The sequence below is a fragment of the Dermacentor albipictus genome, chromosome 7 (genome assembly GCF_038994185.2).
Source record: "Dermacentor albipictus isolate Rhodes 1998 colony chromosome 7, USDA_Dalb.pri_finalv2, whole genome shotgun sequence".
NCBI lineage: Eukaryota > Metazoa > Arthropoda > Arachnida > Ixodida > Ixodidae > Dermacentor > Dermacentor albipictus.
Genome location: NC_091827.1, coordinates 112,934,887 through 112,956,698, shown reverse-complemented (window position 1 = coordinate 112,956,698; position 21,812 = coordinate 112,934,887). Strand labels below are relative to the sequence as shown.

At 44.9% G+C, this 21,812-nt stretch overlaps 1 protein-coding gene across 2 annotated transcripts in view; it reads right to left on the bottom strand.

Moving 5' to 3' along the window:
- Nucleotides 1-3,205: 3,205 nt before the first annotated feature.
- LOC135907296 (cytosol aminopeptidase-like) overlaps nucleotides 3,206-21,812 on the bottom strand; it is an 84,657-nt gene continuing 66,050 nt past the window's right edge. For both annotated transcript variants that reach the window (XM_065438985.2, XM_065438986.2), the window contains exons 13-15: nucleotides 20,555-20,704; nucleotides 7,223-7,316; nucleotides 3,206-3,378 (exon numbers count right to left, since the gene is read on the bottom strand). In XM_065438985.2, coding sequence (XP_065295057.1) covers nucleotides 3,317-3,378; nucleotides 7,223-7,316; nucleotides 20,555-20,704 — 306 coding nt within the window. In that variant the 3' untranslated portion in view covers nucleotides 3,206-3,316. The remainder of the gene's footprint in view (nucleotides 3,379-7,222; nucleotides 7,317-20,554; nucleotides 20,705-21,812) is intronic.

The following is a 21,812-nucleotide window of genomic DNA, read 5'->3' as shown; positions in this document are numbered from 1 at the left end:
AGAAAAAAGGTGTGCCAGAACCTGCAGTGTGTGGCTCGTCTAAGAAACCTTGCTAGCAAGTTGACGAGCTTCAAATGGACGGGCCGGCAATCGATGTGCAGTGCATGCTGTTTGACTTATGGAATGTATCTCAATCAACAGAGCAGTCGGCTGCTCACATATTTCTCAACTATGGTAGTGCTGCTTATGTTCACACCTCTTTTAACAGTCATTCTCACGCTGTCATGATCGAAAAGGCTGTCTTCATGAATTGCGAAAGTACATAAGGCGATGTTGTCTGCGGGACGTATGTTTGCCGTATGTTAATATCAGAACCACTCTCGCACCCCATGGAAGAAGCGAGACGGGTGCTGCGTGACTCCTGTTTTGCAGCGAAGCTGTCTATAGCTAGGATTCCAGGATTTATTCGTGGTGTAAAGTCGACAGAAAACGATCATCATCTATGGCTAATACCTCCGTAAGGCAGAAGCTACAAGCACTTACCGAAGTGAAACGAACAGTTCATACATTCTCTGGAATAATGCATACAATATACAGAGCAGCATACGTTTCAGTAAAGAACAAGCTTAAAACAAGCATCCAAACCACATACATAACTGATAAGACACTCCTACGCCTACATGCAATGCGACACACGTAGCGCTTGCCACATACGTTTCCAGGTAAAGATTAGCGTTGCGCAAGCTGCCGCGGTGACATCAGCTTGACTGTTGCATACGAAACAGGGAGTGACGTAACTAGACTTTCATACATGCAAGAAGAACCTGCCTAGCAACTGACTTGTGTTCTGACACGCACGTATAATGAGGATTACTGAAGAGCAGCGAGCATACGAGGCACGGCGAATTTATCTTCTCTCAGGCTCACTCTTTGTAGGTGCACGAAGTAGCGGCGCAAGCCAACTCGCGGGCAGTCGAAACGTAATAACTTGGTAAAGTGCATGTAATGTTGCCACATGAATAATTTCAACCTACACTGCAATGGTCAATCGTGCTAGTTGTCGTTTACAGCTTCGCTGTCCAACCACCTTTACAGCATGGATTGGGGCATATTCTTTTATGTGTAAATGAAACGCTCTCAGCAGAACTCAACCTGTGTGTACGCTGAATGTTTCCTAGTCAGTGCAGCTTCTGACAATCCAGTTGTGCCACTGGCACGTGCTTGGACTCGCATGTACCAACGAAACTTTTTGAACTTGTGTCCTTGCAAGAAAAAAAAAAGAAAAGAAAACAAAGCAACTCGGTTCCCTTTCCCTGTTTATCGTACTTCTGTATATTAGAGAATGTGGTGGAGCATATTGAAACGTGTTTTTCCAGCCGGGTGAGAAGACGTCCAACACGTATGCTTGCATGAAGGTCCCGGGTGAAAGGAGCAGCAGTGCCACTTGTGCGTTTCTGGGAAAACTGCTTCACCGCGGAGCCTTCCCATGGCCCACTACCCCCAATCTAGTGCACTATAGCTATGTTCTCCGTCGGCGGGGTCACTGACCGTCCAGCTCATGCCATCAGTCTAGAGTGTGTGCCCATTGTTGGAAGCTCATGTGTATCCACCTTTGAGGGGCATATGTCGCTGCCTTCTAAAGCTGTACCTGACTATTGTTGCATTCCACAAAACACTTTCACTGTTCCTGCACAATGAAAGCTTGTGCACATATATATACAACATCTTCAAAGGGCTGCGCAGTATGACGAAGACAGAAGGCACGGACACACAGGACTTCGTCATATTGTACTGCCCCTTCAAGATGGTGTCGATCCTTCTACATATCTATAAAGTCATTATTATGCTGTGTGGCAGCCTCTGCACTGCAAGAAAAAAACAGTACTTCAGGAAGTGCAAAATCTCCCAACAGCTTTGATGGCACAAATGTCTACTAGTGCAAGGAGACAACGAAAAGCGTAATGTTCCAGGGCCACTAGATTTTGGGCATGTAGCGGAGAAACGAAGATACAGATAGAAGCTCTGCGAGCAAGTGCTCTTGTTTACAGTGTACTAGGCTACAATTATGATCTTTTGTTAGGGGCCTAATATTACCCCGTATATTATAATCGAGCTTATATTTACATGCAGGTTGTTAAAGTATAATTTTATTCATTGTTGACCTTCCTCTAGATCAAAGCACACTTGTGCTGCCTTTTAGACAAGTACCCTATTCACTCGATTCTAATGTGCCCTCGACTGTAACGAGCGCCCGTTTGCCTTGGCCAAAAAGAAAGGAAAGTCCTTCACAATACCGTACACCTCATTCTTTCATACAGGAATACAACTTTCTCTCATTTGGAAAAAACTAAGCACTAAAGTTGCAATGCAATGCAATGCCCAATGCACTAAAGTTGCAATGCACTAAAGGCGAAGCATCGATTACGATAGCAAATTAGTAGAAAGCTATATGAAAAGTAAGGATAGTAGCTTTATTGGCCACGTGAACTTTTAAACATTTGCTGACTCACTAAATTAACAAGCATGGTGCCACGCGCGCACAAGCAAACATGAACACATCTCACTGAATGACTGCGGAAACTCTATCAAAATGCTGGAGTGAGGAAGTGCAGTAGCAGAAGCGAGGTCATTGACCTTTGTGCGGCCTCTCGCTTCAATACGGTTTAAGCGACGAGAAGACAGTGTGGTGCGCCTAGATGCATAGACACTGTCTCCATTGCAGATCGCTTTCAAGATAGGGGCCGCGCGGCTGAGCCGTGCATAGCAGCCACCGGTGTAGAATGCCTCTCTGTTTGCGCCAGCCCCGTACGCAAGTTTTGGGAACTCTGAACGCCCGTGATGCGGCCCGATTTCTGTCTGTCTCTGCATACGTGATCGCTTTCCTTTTCATTGCGGCATCGTGATGAACTCGGCATGTCTTTGCAGTTGGCACTTCCAGACTGATAGAGAAAACACAGAAAACAGGAAGACCAGGAAGACGGACTGTGCATTAACCTAAGCCAAAGGAAGCATTGCCTAAGCACATGTACTACAGCACATGGAGGAAGTCATGGCAGCTAGGCTTGAAGCGCATATGAGGCGGCAATTTCGAAATGCCGATGGCAATATGGTAGTGCAGATTTAGGGTTGTATTCGATTCTAACGTGCATGCAATTTTTGGGCCTGTTTTATGGGAAAAAAGTGCTCGATAGATTCAAGTAAATACAGTATTACGGAAACCTAATCCTGTAACTAAATTTGGCATGTTCAAAGTAATGTGCAAAAGACTGTGAAAAAGGACGTCATTTATTTGTAAGTTCATTTATGGCAATAAAGAACGTCAACAAGTGGCCTGCAGATTGAAAGAAAGGCGTGCGTCCTAGTCGATTGGCCCCCGTCAAAGCTTCTCCAGTTTAGCCACACGTTCCACAAACTCCACCAGAGTGCGCACTGGTCGACCTGCAAGACAAGACAGTGGCTACATGATGCACAAGCACACACACAGAATGGAAAGTAAAACAAAAGCCGCAACACAAATGTTCGCTATAAAAGACATTGAGTAGCAATAATATTCATCAGCACTTTTTATGTAAACTGCAGAATGATGGGCTCTCCCAGAGAACTCTAATAAATAACTACACCTGTCTTGTGACTGCCCTAGCAATGCAAAACTATCAATACATAGTACCCTCCATAGCGCACAACTGATATCTGTTCTGCTACCTTGCAGTAGGTTGGAGAAAATGTTAGCGCAAGAACATGCAGCGCAGCAGGATCACATGCTGCACATCCCATTTTCAATGAGCAGCATTCTTTGTCTCATTCTAGGCACCTTGAGGTATGTGGATTCTTGTCTTGCCACGCTTGAATACAAAACAATTAATTTGTGACCGATGGTGGAATTGAACCTCTGCCATGGAGTACAGAAACCTGGAGTTCTAACCAGACACATGCTCCTTCAATTTTAAAGGCAGCCAGGTCTTGGAAACACATGCACCTTGTGCCACATTTTTTACTTCTTTCCTCGTGACAGGTCATAATTTGAACACTTTGTTAGACTGTGTTATTTCCAGGATCACACTACATTGCCCAGTACTTCTCTCGCAGCACCTAATGCTGCGTAGAAACTCTGCGACATAATGACTTTATAATTGACTCAAGTTATTAATCTTTTAACATATACACTACTTTCAAAAGCACTGGTGTACATACGATAGTATTACACTTAGTTGGAGATCATGTCACATTCCTTGTCTTTCTCGCTAACGCCTGTCGAGTACCTATTTGGAGCCGAACAACTGGCATGTATAAATTTGCATCAAATGGCCACAGTGGAAATCATGTCTGATTGATCGTACTGGATCACACCTGGTAACGCTTTGCAGAACTCCAAACAATGCTAGGTAGCCAGGTTCCTGCAAACTGCTTCGCATAACATTGATTCCCACAGCACGTTGGATCTGCCCAATCTTATAGTTCTTCCAGCCCGAAATACATGGCTGATTCTTTACCTGCTCTGCGAAATTAGCCTTCAACACTAACGATACTAAACAATCCAGCACACTATCAATAGTACTATGGACGTTAAAAAATTGCATAACATACTGCATATATACACTACATCCATGGTTCTCCAACAGGGATCTGCGAAAGCATTCCTGGGATCTGCGAAGCCCTTGCGTGCACGAGTGAGGTCACTGCGAATTGCGCCAGCGTCAAATTCTAGAGTAGTGTACGAAGCGAAGGCCTCTGTGTTTGCAGATCGCTGATGAACGCGGAGGCCGTTGCACCTTCTGCAGGGCACGGAGGGAGGCGCTTGCCACTATACTAATCAAAGAAGAAACACTACCATCATTGTTACTACAACACCAGTCGGTTATAAATGGTCTCTGTTGACCCGTCACATGATGTTGTTTAGTCACTCACTCAACTGCACATGTTGACAATATTGAAAACTCCCTGTTAGCCATGCTATCTATGTTATCTTGCTGCACTAGCGTCTGGCTTGGTGTACATGCGAGCCATTGTGATGTCGAAGTTATAAGGATAAAAGTATAGGTTCCTAAAGTTATGGTTTGCAGAAATTGGCGACAAGCCGCAATGCGTTTTGTGCAGTGAAGTACTTGCTCAGAGCGCCCTCGTGCCAACCTAGCTGGCCCACCACTTTCGGACGAAGTGGTGGGCCAGCTAGGTATATCAATATAAGGGCCTCGACTATTTCAAAGTGTAGGCACAGAAGCTGGGGTTACAGAAAATGGATAACCCAGGCAAGGCAAGTTCACATCGTTGGCCAGTTCGGTAAGAGTCTGCCAATGAATGTTGCTTCATTTCTTCAATTGGCATCAGAGCATGCCTACTAGTTTCCCAATTGCTGTGATTGTGACAACTGTCATGTTAAGAGAAGCAGAACTGTAAAATATGTTTTGTTACTTGAACGTTTCACAGCTTTAATGCGTTACGTAACATAGGTACCTCGGCCGTGTGCATTGTCAACGCACCTGCAGACTTACTTTATTTCATGTTGCCACATTCGACCCGAGCTGTTTTCAATGATTTTCCTGTACAAAACTGCTTTTCATTCCAGCGGGCGAGCTCCTAACGGCAGTAAATGCAAGCTACGTCATGAGCTACCATGTAGCCAAACAGGGGGGGGGGGGGAGGTATTCTGTAAGTGTTCACCCAGTGGACATGTCCATTTCGTCTGCTGCTGAAGTTCTGATTGGCTGGGCTGGGAGACAAGTGAGCCCAGTCAATCAGCACTGCAGCAGCAGATGTAAAGGACAAGCCCACTAGTTGGAGACTTACAGAATAGCCCCTCAGATGAAGCCTCACACCTGTGAGAATGCTGATCATGTTTCGCATGAAATAAGTTGTTGGCACCGTCCTTGAGAACGAGCCCGTGAAAAAATTGGAAAGCATAGCATGCTCAAATGACAAGGTTGCATGAAGAATAAGAGAAATGACGTCTGATGTGCAAAGCCAGACAACTGAAGAAGTGAAATCTGCAGAAAAATTCTCTCTTGCCATGGATGAGAGTTGTGATGTGTCTGGCAGCCCACAGCTCAGTGTGTCTGTGCATTCCACAGACACCATGTGTCTGTGGAATGCACAGACACACTTACTCTGGTGAGCCTACGAGGGGTCCCCAAAACTCCCACGGATATGAACTAGTACGCTACAAAATAAGATTGGTGACATTTCCCTGTTCCCAATTGCATGAACTGAATGTTACTGATGGTAAGTTATTGCAATATTTCTCGTAATATCGGTAGCAAAGCATAGCAAAACTATTGATAGCAATGTCTATAGCAAACTATTATTGCATGAAAGCCTACTTAATTAAGCTCTCGTTAATTTGCACTTTTCCCATGGTCCTAGGAGGCTTATGCATTATTTAATGGCATCAAACTCTCATTGATTTGAATGCAATTAGCATCACGCTCATTACATTGAACAACTATCACAACTGCTCAAATGCATGACACAAACAAGAAAGAGCAGCATTAATGTTCAACTGAAATGAACCGATACAGTCCACATCGCCATTATCATCGGTGGAAATTGTACAGGAACACAACAATGTTCCGTGCTTATTTCTGCCCTTATTGTAATGTTTACCATCCTGCATCACAACATGTGGGCCTCCATGCCTTCAAAGCTGAACAGTCACTATCTGTGATCACGTCAATGGCAACCATGATTTCACCAGCAGTGGTAGCAGCAAACGGTAGTCTCATTTTGACTCAGTGGGCACCTTGGCCATGTGCCTTCAAAACTGCATAGTCACCATTTGTGACTGAGTTGATAGCGATCATGCTTTGGCCTGCGGTGGTGTAGGAAACAGTGGTTTCGTTGCGACTCAGTGAGCACTTTGGCTGTGTGCCTTCAAAACTCTGTAGTCATCATCTGTCATGACAAACGTTACCACAGCCACCTGTCTTATTTCTGCATCTTTTCTGGCCTACTACGCCTACTCTCTAGGAAAGAGTGGCCTCTTGGTATTGTAGGAGTACAGCCTACTAATGCAGCTAAATTCATTTTTCTATTTATTATGCATTTATGACAGGAAAGTAGTGGAAACGTACAAATACAACAAGCGAGGTGCCGTTTGCTTGTCATGCATTTTTTTCCGCTACCTTCACAAGAAAGTGGTTGTAAATTTTGACCAATAAAACAGGCGGGAAATACAGTTTGGATGGCAGAAATATCAAAGCGATAACATTACACACTTTGTTGGAATGCACCCACCCTACACCCCCTGCTGTCATTGCACAAGCTAGGCTGATGATTACTGTGCACATACCGGCCATGCCTGATCCCAGGTACGACACCTCATCCTTGTTTTCCATGACGCCTGCAATGTCAAGGTGTGCCCATTGTGGGCACTTGACAAACTCCTGGAACGAGAGACAATGGGTGCTGGTGTGAGAAACATTGGCACACCCTATGGAAAACAAAACAACACAAACATTCTACGCCTGATTCCTGTAAACAATTTTTGACTCTATATGTGTTGTAAAAGCCTACATCCATACATCAATCACAAGATCAACATACAGCTTATAATGCAAAGGTACGTTACCACCTAATGATATACCATAGGAGATCCATGATCGTAGTAGAACCCTAATTCAGTCCAGACTTCAAAAAAAAAAAATTGTTAAAATGAGGTAGAGTTTGAAGTAATGAAGCAATCCTTTGATGCAATGCTACGATGTACTTAGTGGGCTACTGTGGAGAAAATGCATCAAACATATTTGAATGCAGGCTAACAGAGGATATCACAAGGTTTCTCAACATAACACAGTGGCATCTTTGCAACAAATAATTTAACAGTAATTTACATCTGGAATACCGTGGAAAGATAGGCTACACTGCTACTTTTGAATATATAACCACTGTACCTTGTTCCAAGCTCTACCGACACTGAGCATAGATAGACACGCAGATAAAGTACAGATATCAGATCTGTTAATATTATCACCAAGTAGTTAAATACCAGTTAAGCAGTCTGATGATGAACAATGGCACTACTAGTATTTATAAGCATGCATTATGAAAGCCGAGCACCTGGCTCCTGGCATCTTTACAATGACATGTCATGCCTTTTGTAAATAATGGCATTAATCCCAGGATGAAAGCCTCAACTGGTACAGCTATCGAAGAGCACGGCTCGTGAGAGCTGCATTATCACCAATTGCTTATGCTCTGCAAAGAAGTAAGCGCATACAGAAACACCACCTCATGGCCTTTACAATACCAACACAGTCGAAAAGACAGGTGCCTGGTCTTCCCATCTTACTTTTGAGCCTCAGTGATAGCGCTAGTAGTTATCAGCACACAATGATACATGCACGACACAGGAGCATGACAAGGGGTACACATGACACAAGTGGGGCAAATGCAGTAAATATGGTTAAAGCGGGAATAAACAGGAAGTAGGCACTATGTCGTAAACGTATCCTTTCAGAAGAACTGCCAAGGAGAGCATGACACAATTGAAGCAAATACAATAGTGTATTTGCATTAATATGAGTTTTCAAAATTTACAGCTTAAGAAAGCATCTTGTGTTATATGTTCCTTTTCATGACAAGGATATAACGCCTTTTTCTTTTCTCTTTCACTTCAACCTGCAGTGAGCTCAACCACTAGGCACCATTGTGACTGCTACCATGTAGGGAGCCCCTTTGTGCATGCCACTGAAGCCTGCGTGCATTGTAGTCGATAGGTGTGCACTGCGAATTGCGCCATCACTCGTTATAATATGAGACCATCATATGCGATTAGGCTCGGCTCTTGAAAATTATCATTTTGTTTAATATGCATGCAGGTTGCCTAGGGAACACGATAGCACTTCTTCCTGTCACTTTCACCCAGCAGCAAGTGATTACTTAGCTGAGCCAGACGCCAAGCTCCCCTATTTATTAAAGCTAATAGCTTTCTTTGGCTTCTTCAGCCATTTTCGTGGTAGGTATGGCAGTGGTCGAACTTGGACAAGTGGAGGCTAGAAAACACGTTAAGGGAAAGGGCTTGTGGTCTCAGGCAACGTAGATGTGAAGAGAAGTAGGGGGAGACCATCACGTCTCGTGCCACCAAGTTGCGGGAAGAAAGGGGGGTACTGTAGATCATTAGCTCGCTAGCTCGTCTGTCGCGAGAAGGGAAGAGAAAGGGAACATGCCCTCAGGCAAACGAGTTGCTGGGAGGGGTCAGAGGTAGCAGGAGGCAAAGCTGCTGCTCGCATTGATGGTTTCTGCACAATTTTTCATATCTCTCCGTTCCTAATCTCTCGCGCACTTGTTCTGTTCACCGCTATTTTGCCTCACTCTAGAGCGGCAAGCTGGACAGAGTCTTTCTTTCTTCTCCCAATTTGGGACATGGCAGTGCCACATCAATGTGGTTATGGCACATCAATTGAGACCTCAAGCAAGACAATCGGCACTGTTGTGCAGGCGCCGTCAAGTGAGTGTCAGCCTACAAAATAGCACAGTGGATAACCAATGCATGAAAGGCTTTGTCTTGTTCGAATGTGTCACAGGTTTTTCCGAAGTAGTACTGCCTGTCCTTAATGACACGAAGAATGACAGTGATCTCATTGACGGGGCAATCAAAGTAACGACAAATGACACCACGTGAGTACCATATCTTATGCGCAGTTTCCAGTTTTCTTTTTCTAGCATCCCTTCGCATTTTAACCATAATACAGTAAAACCTCAATAAGCCATACCCGCTTAAAGAGTGGTTTCATTTTAAAAGTATTAAAGTTAAATCCCCGACTCAGCAGCCATTGAACATAATGCATTTCGTATCTGCATAAACTGTACTGGCTTATTGCATACGTGTAGGTTAACACGTAGTTTCTGCACATTTTGTAGCGCAATGATGGCAGTAGGTTGGCCAGGCAGAAGAATGAGCCTCAGAGATCCCAACGGCCTCCAAGCACACACACAGAGAGCGCTTCAAAGGGTGAAACCACATAACATTAACATCATTTCAGCGCTGAGTCAGAGAGCGTTGTGGCTGGCTAGTGGTGGCCTGTGTTGCAGAATCGTGCAAGCTAGAGCTCGCATCATGCCAAAGCTCGGACAAAAGCCAAGTGCTCAGCATAAAAGAAAAATTTGACATCATTCGTACTATCGAACGAGGCACGAAGTCAGTGCTGGCATGCGAGAGAGATCTACAGTTGAGTACAGTGTGTGGCATTTGGTATGCGAAAGAACAGATGCTCGGCAGTGCTGCTGGGACCGCGAAAAGACGTCGGCTATGAGGTTCAAATTTTCTAGGTTTGACTTTTCGCCATCATTGCTTCTGATATTGCCGAAATGTTGCCTAACGACACTGACGAGGACGACAGGGGTAGAGACAGCCCGGGCGATTCAGGCCCGACAGTGGCAGAAGCTGCGCGTTACGTCACTGTTGTCACTGTCATGCCACTGTCATCACTGCTAGGCCACCGCGGCATCAAACGAAAATAAGACTTTTGTAGCGCGAAATGAATAAATAGTGCAAGTTTTTTGCCCTTTCATCGCGCTTTCTCTCAGTTCCATTTTTGATAGGTAAGTGGGAAATCTCACGCTATTTCGGTCAAGCAGTGCTACTGTTTAGTACGTACTTTTTCCGAGCTCCAGCCAACTACGGCTGAACAATGTTTCATTGTATTTCTTTTTTTTCCTTTCTGTGAGACCGAAATTCCTGCCTCCCTTATATTCATGGTTGCATTATAACTATAAAGAACAGAGCGATTAGACATCACAGTAGTGTGTTGCAGACACCATCTTATAGCAGGAGAGCTGTAAAATGCAGCAATTTGTCACAGCCAGCAATAACATACATTCTATGAAATAATGTCACTTCTGTTTTCCAAATCAGCCTTGTTTCAATAGGTTTAGAAAATATCTGCTACTTAGAGATGGCATGGCAAGAACTGTTGAATCCTCATTGCTACTCATGGTAAAACTTGACTACATGTCTATGAGACTGACTAAGTGCAAAGGGCTTGAATTAGTGCCCTCCAACCATGGAGAAATATTTCATATGTATTTTTTTACAAACATCCGCTGTTGTATCCATTGCTGTTCATATACAGCACAGAAAACTTGCTTTGATAAAAAAACTAAAAGTAAAATTGTTGATCTCTAGGAGGGTGCATCAATTCGGCTCAGCTGCACCAAAATTAAACCAAATAGAGCATGATTACAGTTAAGGCAACATTCTCCTGTGTGCAGTTAAGGCACACAGTGGAGAAAAAAATAATAGAGCCTAACAAAGCATCAGATTGCACATGAATATGTTTCCAAAGTGAACACAAGCTTAAATTTTTATATCCCTTAAATAAAATATGGGCCCCTATAATTTTTCTCATCTGATAGCCAGGTCTGCAAACTTTCCAATTAGATCAATATTACAGCTAAAGCCAATAGATACTATTATACCTCGATATAATGAACTTCAATATAACTCCATAGACCACCGTATATTTTAATCCTCAATACCACAAAGTGTTCACACAGAATTTCAATATAACGAAATTTCACTGCTGCCGTGTGAAGGCATACCGAGGCAATACTGCATATACCCGCATAATGAATGTAATTTTTTTCCAAATATACCAAAGCAAATTTCATTATACGGGGTAAATTTCATGCAGACATCTTCAAAACAGCAAAAATTGAAAAGTAAGGTGGTAATGATTTGTAACATGCACAAGATAACTTATCTTTGCAGTAAAAATACATGTACTATACCATTTGCAAATCGTAAATTCACTCCACGTCGAAACCACCAGACCTGCCGTTCAGGTCGCTGGCCGCGTCATCCGCATAGTGGTTCCACCACAGAATAAAGAACCAACGCGTCAGCCGTGTGAAGTCGGCGTGCCCCAGGCCAATCGCATGTGATGAAACTGAATGCGCGCTCTGAACAGCAATCTCCGATCCCGCCCCAGCTCGTCCTCGCAGCCCATTCTGGCCATCTGCCGTTGATGCCATCATCTGCCAGCAATGTGATGCTTGCGAAGTTATCGCAAACATCACTTTACGTATCTGTTTTGACAAGCACGCTGGGTGCGTCTCTTTTCTCGACTGTCCTGCTCATCCGCATGTCAAAGTTTATCAGTGTCCGATCAGTGTTTCCGTTTCAGAAGCAGATAAACTCTACGCCCCACAGCAGGCATGTGACTCAACTTAAGCCCATCAAACACATGCGAATTCAACACTATGCCCGACTAGGACCACTATGCCGATCAAGTGCCGGCTGCGCCTTCTTCACTTTGACTCTCCCGTGCGCTGTGCCTGGCCGCGCAACCTGCGCGCGCGCTCTCCTATTGCGTCAGCGTAAAGTATGTAAACTGCATATGTTGCAGAGAGTCAGTTGCATTTTTTTCTCTCTCGAACCTGCGAGGTGCCTTTGAGCTGGCACTGGCAGAAAGGATGCGTTAAGCATTAAGTGCTCTTGTTTTAAACACATGTGCGAGAGGCAAAGATTGTAGTCTCTCCAAGAAACTACAGCACAGCCGTTCGATAGTGGGACTGCACAATAGCAAAGTATGGGGTGCGTTCATTACGCGAGTAAATACGGTAAACTTTCGTTGATGCAGATGGCCAAGTGGTTGAATTAGATGCAGCTGCTTGCGAATGCGCCTCTCAAACCGTGCACCATGAGGCCGAGAGTGACCACCGAAGCAGAGCAGTGGCATGTTCCACATAAAGACGATAAGATTCTATTGCGCCCCGTGAGCTGTGTGCTTCGGGTGCAAGTGAAAACGTGCAAGGGTGAGCCAACAAGGATGGTGGCCTGATGAGCGCAGTCTTTATGGATGAGCAAGGGGAAAGGGGCGAGGCATAGCGAGCGGGGGGCAGGTTGGCACACACCTTCTTTTCTAGCCCAGCCGTGGCTGCACATGGCTGGCGGCTTTGCTGACTTAAGGAGCCCGCACCGAGACGGTGCGCCATCATGTCTTCCTGTGTGTTTAATGCTAGAAGTTGTGTAATCTTGAGTTTTGAAGACACGTTGAAGAGGCAGACAAAGCATTCACTCCCCCACTGCTGGCACTTTTCATGATAATGTCGTCCCACTGCAGGCAACACTAACAGCCACGGTGGTGGAGTGAAGTGAAAGCATGGCTGACTTCACTTTGTACCACCGATGTCTGTCAGCAGCCATGTTTATTTTCATTAATGGTCAAGTTCCAATATAAAGGAATTTCCATATAATGAAGCAAATTGCCGATTTTGCCGACTCTGTTATATCGAGGCTTAAATGTATACAGTTAAGCCTCGATATAATGAATTTCAATATGTTGAAAACCAGGAAGCGGAGCCGAAGTAGAGAACGTCTTCTTTATTCGACGCTTGCTAAAAACAACTAAAAAAATGCAGGCGCGCGCTCGGCTCCACGCTCGCTTCTAACTTCGTCTTCTTCTCTTCTTTTTCGGAGCATAATATTTAACAGCTCCCGGCCGAACAATTAGCGAGTGCTTGTTTCTTTTCGAGATGGAGCTTGTCCAGCCGATTCTAGGTGGTACAGCATCTGTACCGGTCTCCGCAACGTGTTGCCACTAGAAGTGCGCACTTTACATGAGCGAACGTTACCGTCGCTGCCCGGAAATAATTCAGCCACTTGTCCAATCTTCCACAATTGTCTTGGCGAGTTTAATTCTTTTATGAGTACTATGTCTCCAAGCTTCACTGATTCTGAGCGTCTAGTTTCATTAATGTGAGCTGAACGAAGTTCTTGGAGGTACTCTCGTCGCCACCGGTTCCAGAGATCGTTTAACACATGTTCTCTGTGTTTCCATCTTCGCTGAAGTAACTCGCGTGACGACGGTGTCTTTTTTGATGCTGTGCTCGACAAGTCTGGAGGAAGCATAGTCAATCTTTGGCCTATGAGGAAATGACTTGGCGTAAGCGGCATTGGTTCAGAGGCTTCTGCATACACAAATGTTATCGGTCGTGAATTTATCATCGCTTCTACTTGGTAGAGCGTGGTCGTAAGTTCTTCAAAGGTAAAGAAACTGTTTCCCAGTGTTTTCTTCAATGTAGACTTCACAGATCGAATGAGTCGTTCCCAAAATCCTCCCCACCAGGGAGCTTGTTCGGTGATAAATTTCCAAACAATCCTGTGACTTCCGAAATACGATTGTACTTCCTGTGATTTCATTAATTCATAAAGTCGCTGGATCTCCCTTGAGGCCTTTCTAAATGTCTTGGCGTTGTCGGAATATACAGTCTTACAAATTCCTCGTCGTGCCACAAATCGTTTAAATGCTAGCAGGAATTTGTCGTAAGTAAGACTGGTGACAAGCTCCAGATGAACCGCTCTGACGACTGCACATGTGAAGATGAGTATATAACACTTCTTCGTTGGTCCTCCGTTATCTTTGTATAGAAGCGGTCCGGCAAAATCGATACCACTGACTTCGAAAGGTGGAGAGGGTTGAACACGTTCAGCTGTCAGAGGCGCGAAGGACTCCGAGTATGGCTTGCAGGAATATCGTCTGCAGACTGTGCATTCGTGAATGACTTTCTTTACAACCTGCCTGGCCCTCAATATCCAAAAGTTTTCTCTCAGTTCAGTCAAAAGAAAACTGAGTCCAGCGTGTAAAAGTCGTTGGTGTTCCTTCTTGACCAATAGCGTTGTGAATGTGTCTGACGCAGGAAGCAGAATGGGGTGCTTGGAACTTTCCCGGAGGTTGCTGAACTGGAGACGACCTCCCAAGCGAAGAAGCCCTAATTCGTCGTGATATGGTCTGAACCGCTGGAGTGTAACGTCCATTCGGCTGACATCCGGTCCAAATACTTTGTCTTGTGTTCGACGTATCCAATAAATTTCAGCCTCTTGTACTTCAGTTGCGTCTAAAGGTCCCTTCTTCCTGGTGTCTGTGTACCTGCAATTTCTAGCAAATCGTTGTATCCACGCAGTTACACGCATCAGTCGGTTATAAGAGCTATAGTCGTTGATGTTTACAATAGTAAGCACTGGTCGAGCAGCTGCTTTCAAACACGTAATTTCCTCTTCCAGGCCGACTGTGTCGGGCGTTGCTGCTGCTGTACAGGTAGTTTCTTCAATTTCGACTGTATCCTCGGTGTAGCAGGGCTCGTTGATTGTCGTCTCAGTGTAGAGAAAGTTTGGTCCTTTCCACCAAATTGAACTTTGTAAGAGTTGTTCCGCAGTGGATCCTCTTGACAGTAAATCGGCTGGGTTTTGATCACTCGGACAATGTCTCCACATGTTCAAATCAGTTAGGGAGAGTATCTCTGTAACTCGGTTTGCTACAAACTGTTCCCAACGTTTCGCCGAACCACGTAGCCAATGAATCACGATCATAGAATCTGTCCACATAACTGTTTCAATGTCCACTAGATTTAGGGCACGTTTCACTGTTGCAGCTAGTCGAGCTGCAACTAGGGCTCCCATCAGTTCTAATCGTGGCACAGTTATCCTTTGTATAGGTGCGACTCTCGACTTGGCTAGTAGTAGCTGAACTGTTGTGGCTCCCTTGAAATCTCGTATCTGAAGGTAAAGCACGGCGCCGTACGCAACTGGGCTAGCGTCACTAAAAGCGTGTACTGTAACCTGCACATTCTTGCCCAGGAGGGTTTCACCAAAATATCTCTTGACTTCCAGCTGATCAACAGTTCTGAGGCCTTTAGTCCACGCTGTCCACTCTATAAGGAGAGACTCAGGAAGTGGCGCATCCCATGTGTATTTCTCTAACCACAGTTTTTGTATAAATAACTTGACTACCAGCACGAACGGCGCTAAGAATCCAAAGGGATCATACATGAGTGAGGCGAAGCTTAAGATCTGTCTCTTCGTAACCCTTTGTTCGCTCAATGATTCAATCATCTTCGTTAGTGATGGCTTTAAGATGTCTTTGTTGGTATCCCAAACGAGACCAAGAATCTTCTTTTCGTTTTCTACATCGAACTCTACCTTTAAGTCTCTACTGTTGTAAAAGTTTCGTAAGTGTCCATCATTTGTCGTCCACTTTGTTAGATGCATTCCTGCCTCTTTCAAGATACTGAAACAATCGCTAACAACTTGCTGCGCTTTTTCTTTGTTCTGGGCCCCGATAACCAAGTCATCTACATAGAAATGATCTTTCAAAAGTTTGGCAGTAGAAGGGTATTTGTCTTCTACCAGTTGGAAGTGGTGTCGCAGAGTTGCAGCCAGGAGAAATGGACTGCTGCAGGCGCCAAAAGGAACCCTTGTCATGCGCAATTCTTCAATATTGGAAGACCCTTCTTCAAACCAGAAGTAACGAAACGCGTCTCGGTCTTGTTCAGCCAGCGATATTTGAAGAAACGCTTTTTCGATGTCGGCGGAAATTCCAATCTTGAAGCTGCGAAACTTCAGCAGTAAGTCGAGGATGTTGGGGTTCAAATTCGGCCCTGTCCACAAGACATCGTTAAGTGAAGGCGAGTCCGAAGCATGAGAAGAGGCGTCGAATACCACCCGTACTTTAGTCGTAGTTCTGTCGCGTCGCACTACTGCTCGGTGTGGCATATAGTACGTGATATGTTCACTCGTACTGCCCATTGTGACCTTCTCAGCGAAGTCTTTGTTATAGTAGCTCCTAATGACAGTGTCATATTCCTTCTGAAACTCTGGTTCTCGATGTAGTGTTCTCTGCAAGGTCTTCAGCCTCTTTAACGCAACATCCCGGTTATCTTTAAGCTGGGAACAATTGCTGCGCCACGGCAGTTCAACTTGATAGCGACCATTGTTTCTAACAGTTGTTTCCACGAAGTTCTTCAGGACGTGTTCGTCATCTTTCGAAAGTCTGTCTTCGTTAGTCAGCCCCAGATGTTCTACTTCCCAGAAAGACTTCAATTGTTGGGAAACGTTGGCTTCCGTTAGGCATATGTTGAAGTTCCTTACGGTTTCCGGCTTGTAGAACGTAGGTGGACTTCTGGTATCTCCATGAAGTGTCCATCCTATGATAGTTTCGATGGCTGTCAAGGAGTCGTCCAGTCGATGAATTCTTCCGCTGACAAGCCGCCAGTAATAGTCTGCACCTATAAGGACGCTTATTCCAGGCTCAGGTGAGTCCTGAACTGCGTTGAGGTCAGCCAAACGGTAGTTTTTGCTTTTTAACTTTTCAAGTACACTTGTCTCTGTTATTGCTGACAAGTCCTTACATATTTCCGGAACTTCTATAGCCTCTACTTCAAGTGAGTTTGAGTCGTACTGGCTATGCAGCGTGACTCGTACTCTCCTATAATATTTCCGCGGTGCTGAAACGTTTCCAAATCCCGAGATGGTGAGCTGCTCTTCGGCTAACACAGTGGCTTTCAGCTTCCTAGACAATTCTTCCGTGATGAAGCTGCGTTGACTGCCACCATCAATCAACATTCTTACAAAGCATCTGCTTCCAGTGCCCATAGCCCAAACTTGCGCGGTCTGCAGAAGAATTGTGCACTTTATCGAGTCTGTTGACGAGCTGGAAACAGTTGTCTGCGTTTCCGTATTCTTCTGCTTCCATTTCGGGTCGCACATTGTGGTGATATGTCGCCCTTTGCATTTCGCACAACTTAGTCTCTTCCAGTTTCGGCATTCCTTAGCTTTGTGAAATTGTCTAGTGCAGCGGAAACAGCATCCTAATTTCCTTAGTTTCTCTTTCTTTTCGTCTAATGTTAGTTCCGTTGTGCAGACATCCACCGAGTGATTTTTGTCTCCGCATAATATACAACTCTCTGGAGTCAGTTTCACGGTTAGCATAGATGCAGAACCTTGGAAATGCTCATTAGATTGTCGTTTTGCTGTTGAGGCTTGTTCTCTCTTGTCAGAAGTCATCATTATAGTCTGTTCCCGGCTTCTTACTTCAAGGCTCAAGAAGTCTAGAAGAACAGACATTTCGTTTAGACTTTCACTAGTAACGCCTGTATTTGTCGAAGACAAGATGCGCTGATTATAACGGAGTACCATTTCTTGCGGAAGATTTTGTATTATAGCAGTTTTCAGAAGCACTCCATATTCTTTTTCTTCGACGCCAAGGTTATGCAGGGATCTAACGCGAGTCTGCACTTCTTCATGCAACCTTTGAAGCCCTTCGAAATCTTCGCAAGAACGAACTTTACGTAGGTTTAGAAGGCGACGCATGTGGTCGTTAACAATCAGTGACTTCTGACCGAATCTTTCTTTGAGAAGTTCTATAGCTGTGCTATAGCTCTCGTTAGTTGTCGACAGGCCGCTGATGACACCTTCCGCTTTACCCATCAAGTAGCTCCGAAGATATTTCAGTTTGTCTACGTCGGTAATATATCGGTTCTGGTGAATAGTAGACTCAAATTGATCCCAGAATTCCGGCCATTTAATGGGGTCACCACGAAACTTCGGCACATCGAGCTTCGGTAGCTTAACGTGTGCGCGTGCTTGACGAAAGTCATCGTGAGATTCGCGCGTAGTCGTTGTTTGCTGATCGGATAAAATGCGTTCAGCGCGGGACTTCGCGAGGACGATAGATTCTTGATACTGTCCGACGCTGAGAAGCTCGTCCTCAAGGTTATCATCGGTAACCTGCTCTTCTACTTGGTTATCAAGGTCCGTAAGCATAGTTTCCTTTATCTTCAATAGGTTAAGATGGTCGGTCAGCTCACCATATGGCGTTGGTTCCGTCTGCATAAGAGTTGTCATGTCGTTGATGATCCTGGTGACCGCCGCTCGAACGGTAGCACGCTTCCGTCGTATTCTTTCCATGTCGTCACGTCGGGAATGGTAGGCCTCGTGATGACGTGGATCGTTCTTCGACTCTGTCGCAGCGTGGTCGCGTTGATCGCGTCGGTAGGTCGTCCTCTTCAGGTAGCTCGCTTCATCGTTAGGGGTCTTCAACTGTAGGTCTGATATCCTGGTCACGGCACCATATGTTGAAAACCAGGAAGCGGAGCCGAAGTAGAGAACGTCTTCTTTATTCGACGCTTGCTAAAAACAACTAAAAAAATGCAGGCGCGCGCTCGGCTCCACGCTCGCTTCTAACTTCGTCTTCTTCTCTTCTTTTTCGGAGCATAATATTTAACACAATATAACGAAATTCTTGAACAAAGTAGTATCAACTGTTCATACCCTCTTGCCTATAGAACACCATGTATTTAGAACCTCAATATAACGAAGTGTGTTTGTATGCGATTTCAATTTAACAAATTTTTATTTCCGCTTCAAAGGAATGCTGAGACATGACATGATGAAACTTTCGCGAACGCCGATGGTCAAATGATGGAATTAAAAGCCGCTGCTTGCAAACGCACGTCTCGAATCATACGACACGCGACAAGAGACTGCCGAAGTGGAGCCGGATCGTGTTCCGTATAAAGTCCAAGTGCGATAAGATCTTTTCATGCCCCACGCACTGTCCACTTTAGGTGCAAGCGAGAGTGTGTGAGGACTAGAGAAGAAGGATAGTGGCTTCACGCCTTCCCATGCGAGCAAAAGGAAAGAGGGCGAAGAGCTCACGGTAATGCGATCAAGCGTGCGCGAGTGGGTGGGGGTAAGATGGCGCGCGTCTCGGCCATGGCTGCACATAGCTGTAAGTGCGGCTGAGCTCACCCTGCTTTAAAGGTAATCTGGCGCGTGTGCAAAGAGTGGCCGTGCCGAGACGGCGTGGCACCATGTAAGCTGTCTTCTCAAGCGTTTAGTATTGTAGGTTACGTAATCTCGAGTTTCGGTGACCCGCTGGAGCATAAGGCAGACGAAGCATTCCCTCCCTGTTGCTGGCACTTTTCCCGATAATGTCGTTCCAGCACGAGAGACGCTATCAGCCGTGGCGGCGGAGTGCACGCGAAAGTATGGTTGGCTTCACTTAATTCATACCGCCTATGTGACGATATCACCGACGAACGGTGCATGAAACTAAATCATTCGTCGCCAACCCCCAAATTTATCAAAATGAATTGTTTGCTCATTCAAAATTGCTTTTTTCGATTGCCCGATAATACAGAAAATTCTGCGGCCTCTTCCGTGTAAAAAAAAAAATAGATCAGTGACTGCATTTATTTGCATAAAAGGTGGAATTTCCATATAACGAAGCAAACTGCTGGTTTTACCGACTTTGTTATATCGAGGTTTAACTGTAATAAAAAGTGCTAATATTTATAAAGTTCTCAGATGTTCAAGCATTATAAATGTTCACTCTTTATAAAGAAGTTTGCAAACTTTCATACCTGAAGCACGATGTAAACACACAACCTGCTCTAGAGTTGACGATAGTCAGTCACTCATTACTAATATTTTTGTAGGCTGTGTGCTCACTCATACTCAGGTGCACTCATTTACTATTCGCCAGTTGCTCATGTTTCCAGTGACGCTCGCCAACACCCACTTGTGTTCATAGTATCTTACATACACAGTTACCAGCATCCACTCGTACACATATACTCGGGTCAACTCCCAATTGCTGACAGTCACCCATGTTCATACTCACGTCCGCTTGCACACCATCACTGAATTTCACTGATAATGGCGTTGACTGGCACTCACTCCTACTCTTACTCATGTCTCCTCATGCCCTTCGCCCCTCACTAACGCTCTATCTTATGCCCGTGAAATATGTAGAGAGTACGAGTCAGGCTACTTATAAGTGACTATGCTGACCTGTGCAGAAAATAGACAAATACGAAAAGGAACATTCCAACAGGAACAGACCTTTAGGAAGGCTGCGGCTACACAGCAACCTCCTGCCCCGGCCTGCTTGGAGATGTTGTTGATGTCCGCAACGGTGGTCTTGGTCATCTGCTTGTGGTACAGCTCAAACAGGGGCATGCGCCACATCCGGTCACCGGTCACATTGCCAGCCTGCGCAGCACCAGGGTAATGGCACCACACTATGGCTGAGCTTGCTCTCTCACCAAGCAGTCACGAATGCCCGGTTAAGCGCAAGACACGGCTATGGCATTGTTCTAGAGCATTGTACTTTGAGCATTCTGAAGCAGTACCTCTCGTCAAAAGTATAGACAGTTGGCTAATTTGGCATGCTTGCATTCTTGAAAACTGCACACTTCAAGACAACGACAACAAGGATGAGCAAAGACTCACAACTACAAGTGAAATAAAATGTCAGAACGGCGAGTCTGTGCTTGTCTTTGTCAGCGTTTGGCTGTTTTTAATCTTGTCATATGTGCAGTTCTCAAGAATACCTCCCAGTCTGACAAAAATACATTCCCCATTTTAGTTCTAGAGCAACATGTTCTAGTGTTCTAAAAATAATACACCCAAAAGAAAGTACACCCAACAATTTTTCTCCAGTGTTCTAGAACAGCATATCCTACTGTCCTGGAAGAACAATTTTTGATGTTTGGAAACAGCATATGCAGTGTACCGGAACATCACATAATAGTACAGTTAATATGAAAAAGAAAAGAGAGAATGAATAACAGAAAGAAAGCAAATACCAATTATATATGCCACAAATTCTGCAGGAAAACAGAATATAGCCTCATGGCCAAGCTTGTTCCACCTACCAAAATAATTCTCTCTCACTATCCGAACACATCATGAGGAGCCACATTGCTCCTCCCCTCTCGCCTACTGCAGCAAACACATCTTCTCAGTAATGGCACAGGATGGAGTTCAGGCAGAAATTAGGTGCAGTGCAATGCCTTTTAATGCCCTGCATGCAGGCATCTTTACAATGGAAGAGGAAAGTACTGTTTTGCCTGCATTGTTTCAAGAAAATATAACAAGAATGATCACTGTGATAGCAGGTCACAGAGCCAGAAGGCATTAACACTTTTGCATGATTTTAGCACTTTGGCATCTGCCATGCAGCACAACCAATTCGCAATGACTTTATTCGCTATTCGCTCTCGCAGACGGCGCTGAGCTGACCACACCACAAAAGGACAAAGTGCAGATGGCCGGTGCTGTGCCGGCTGCCTTTAATGCAGATGTTTTGACAAGTATT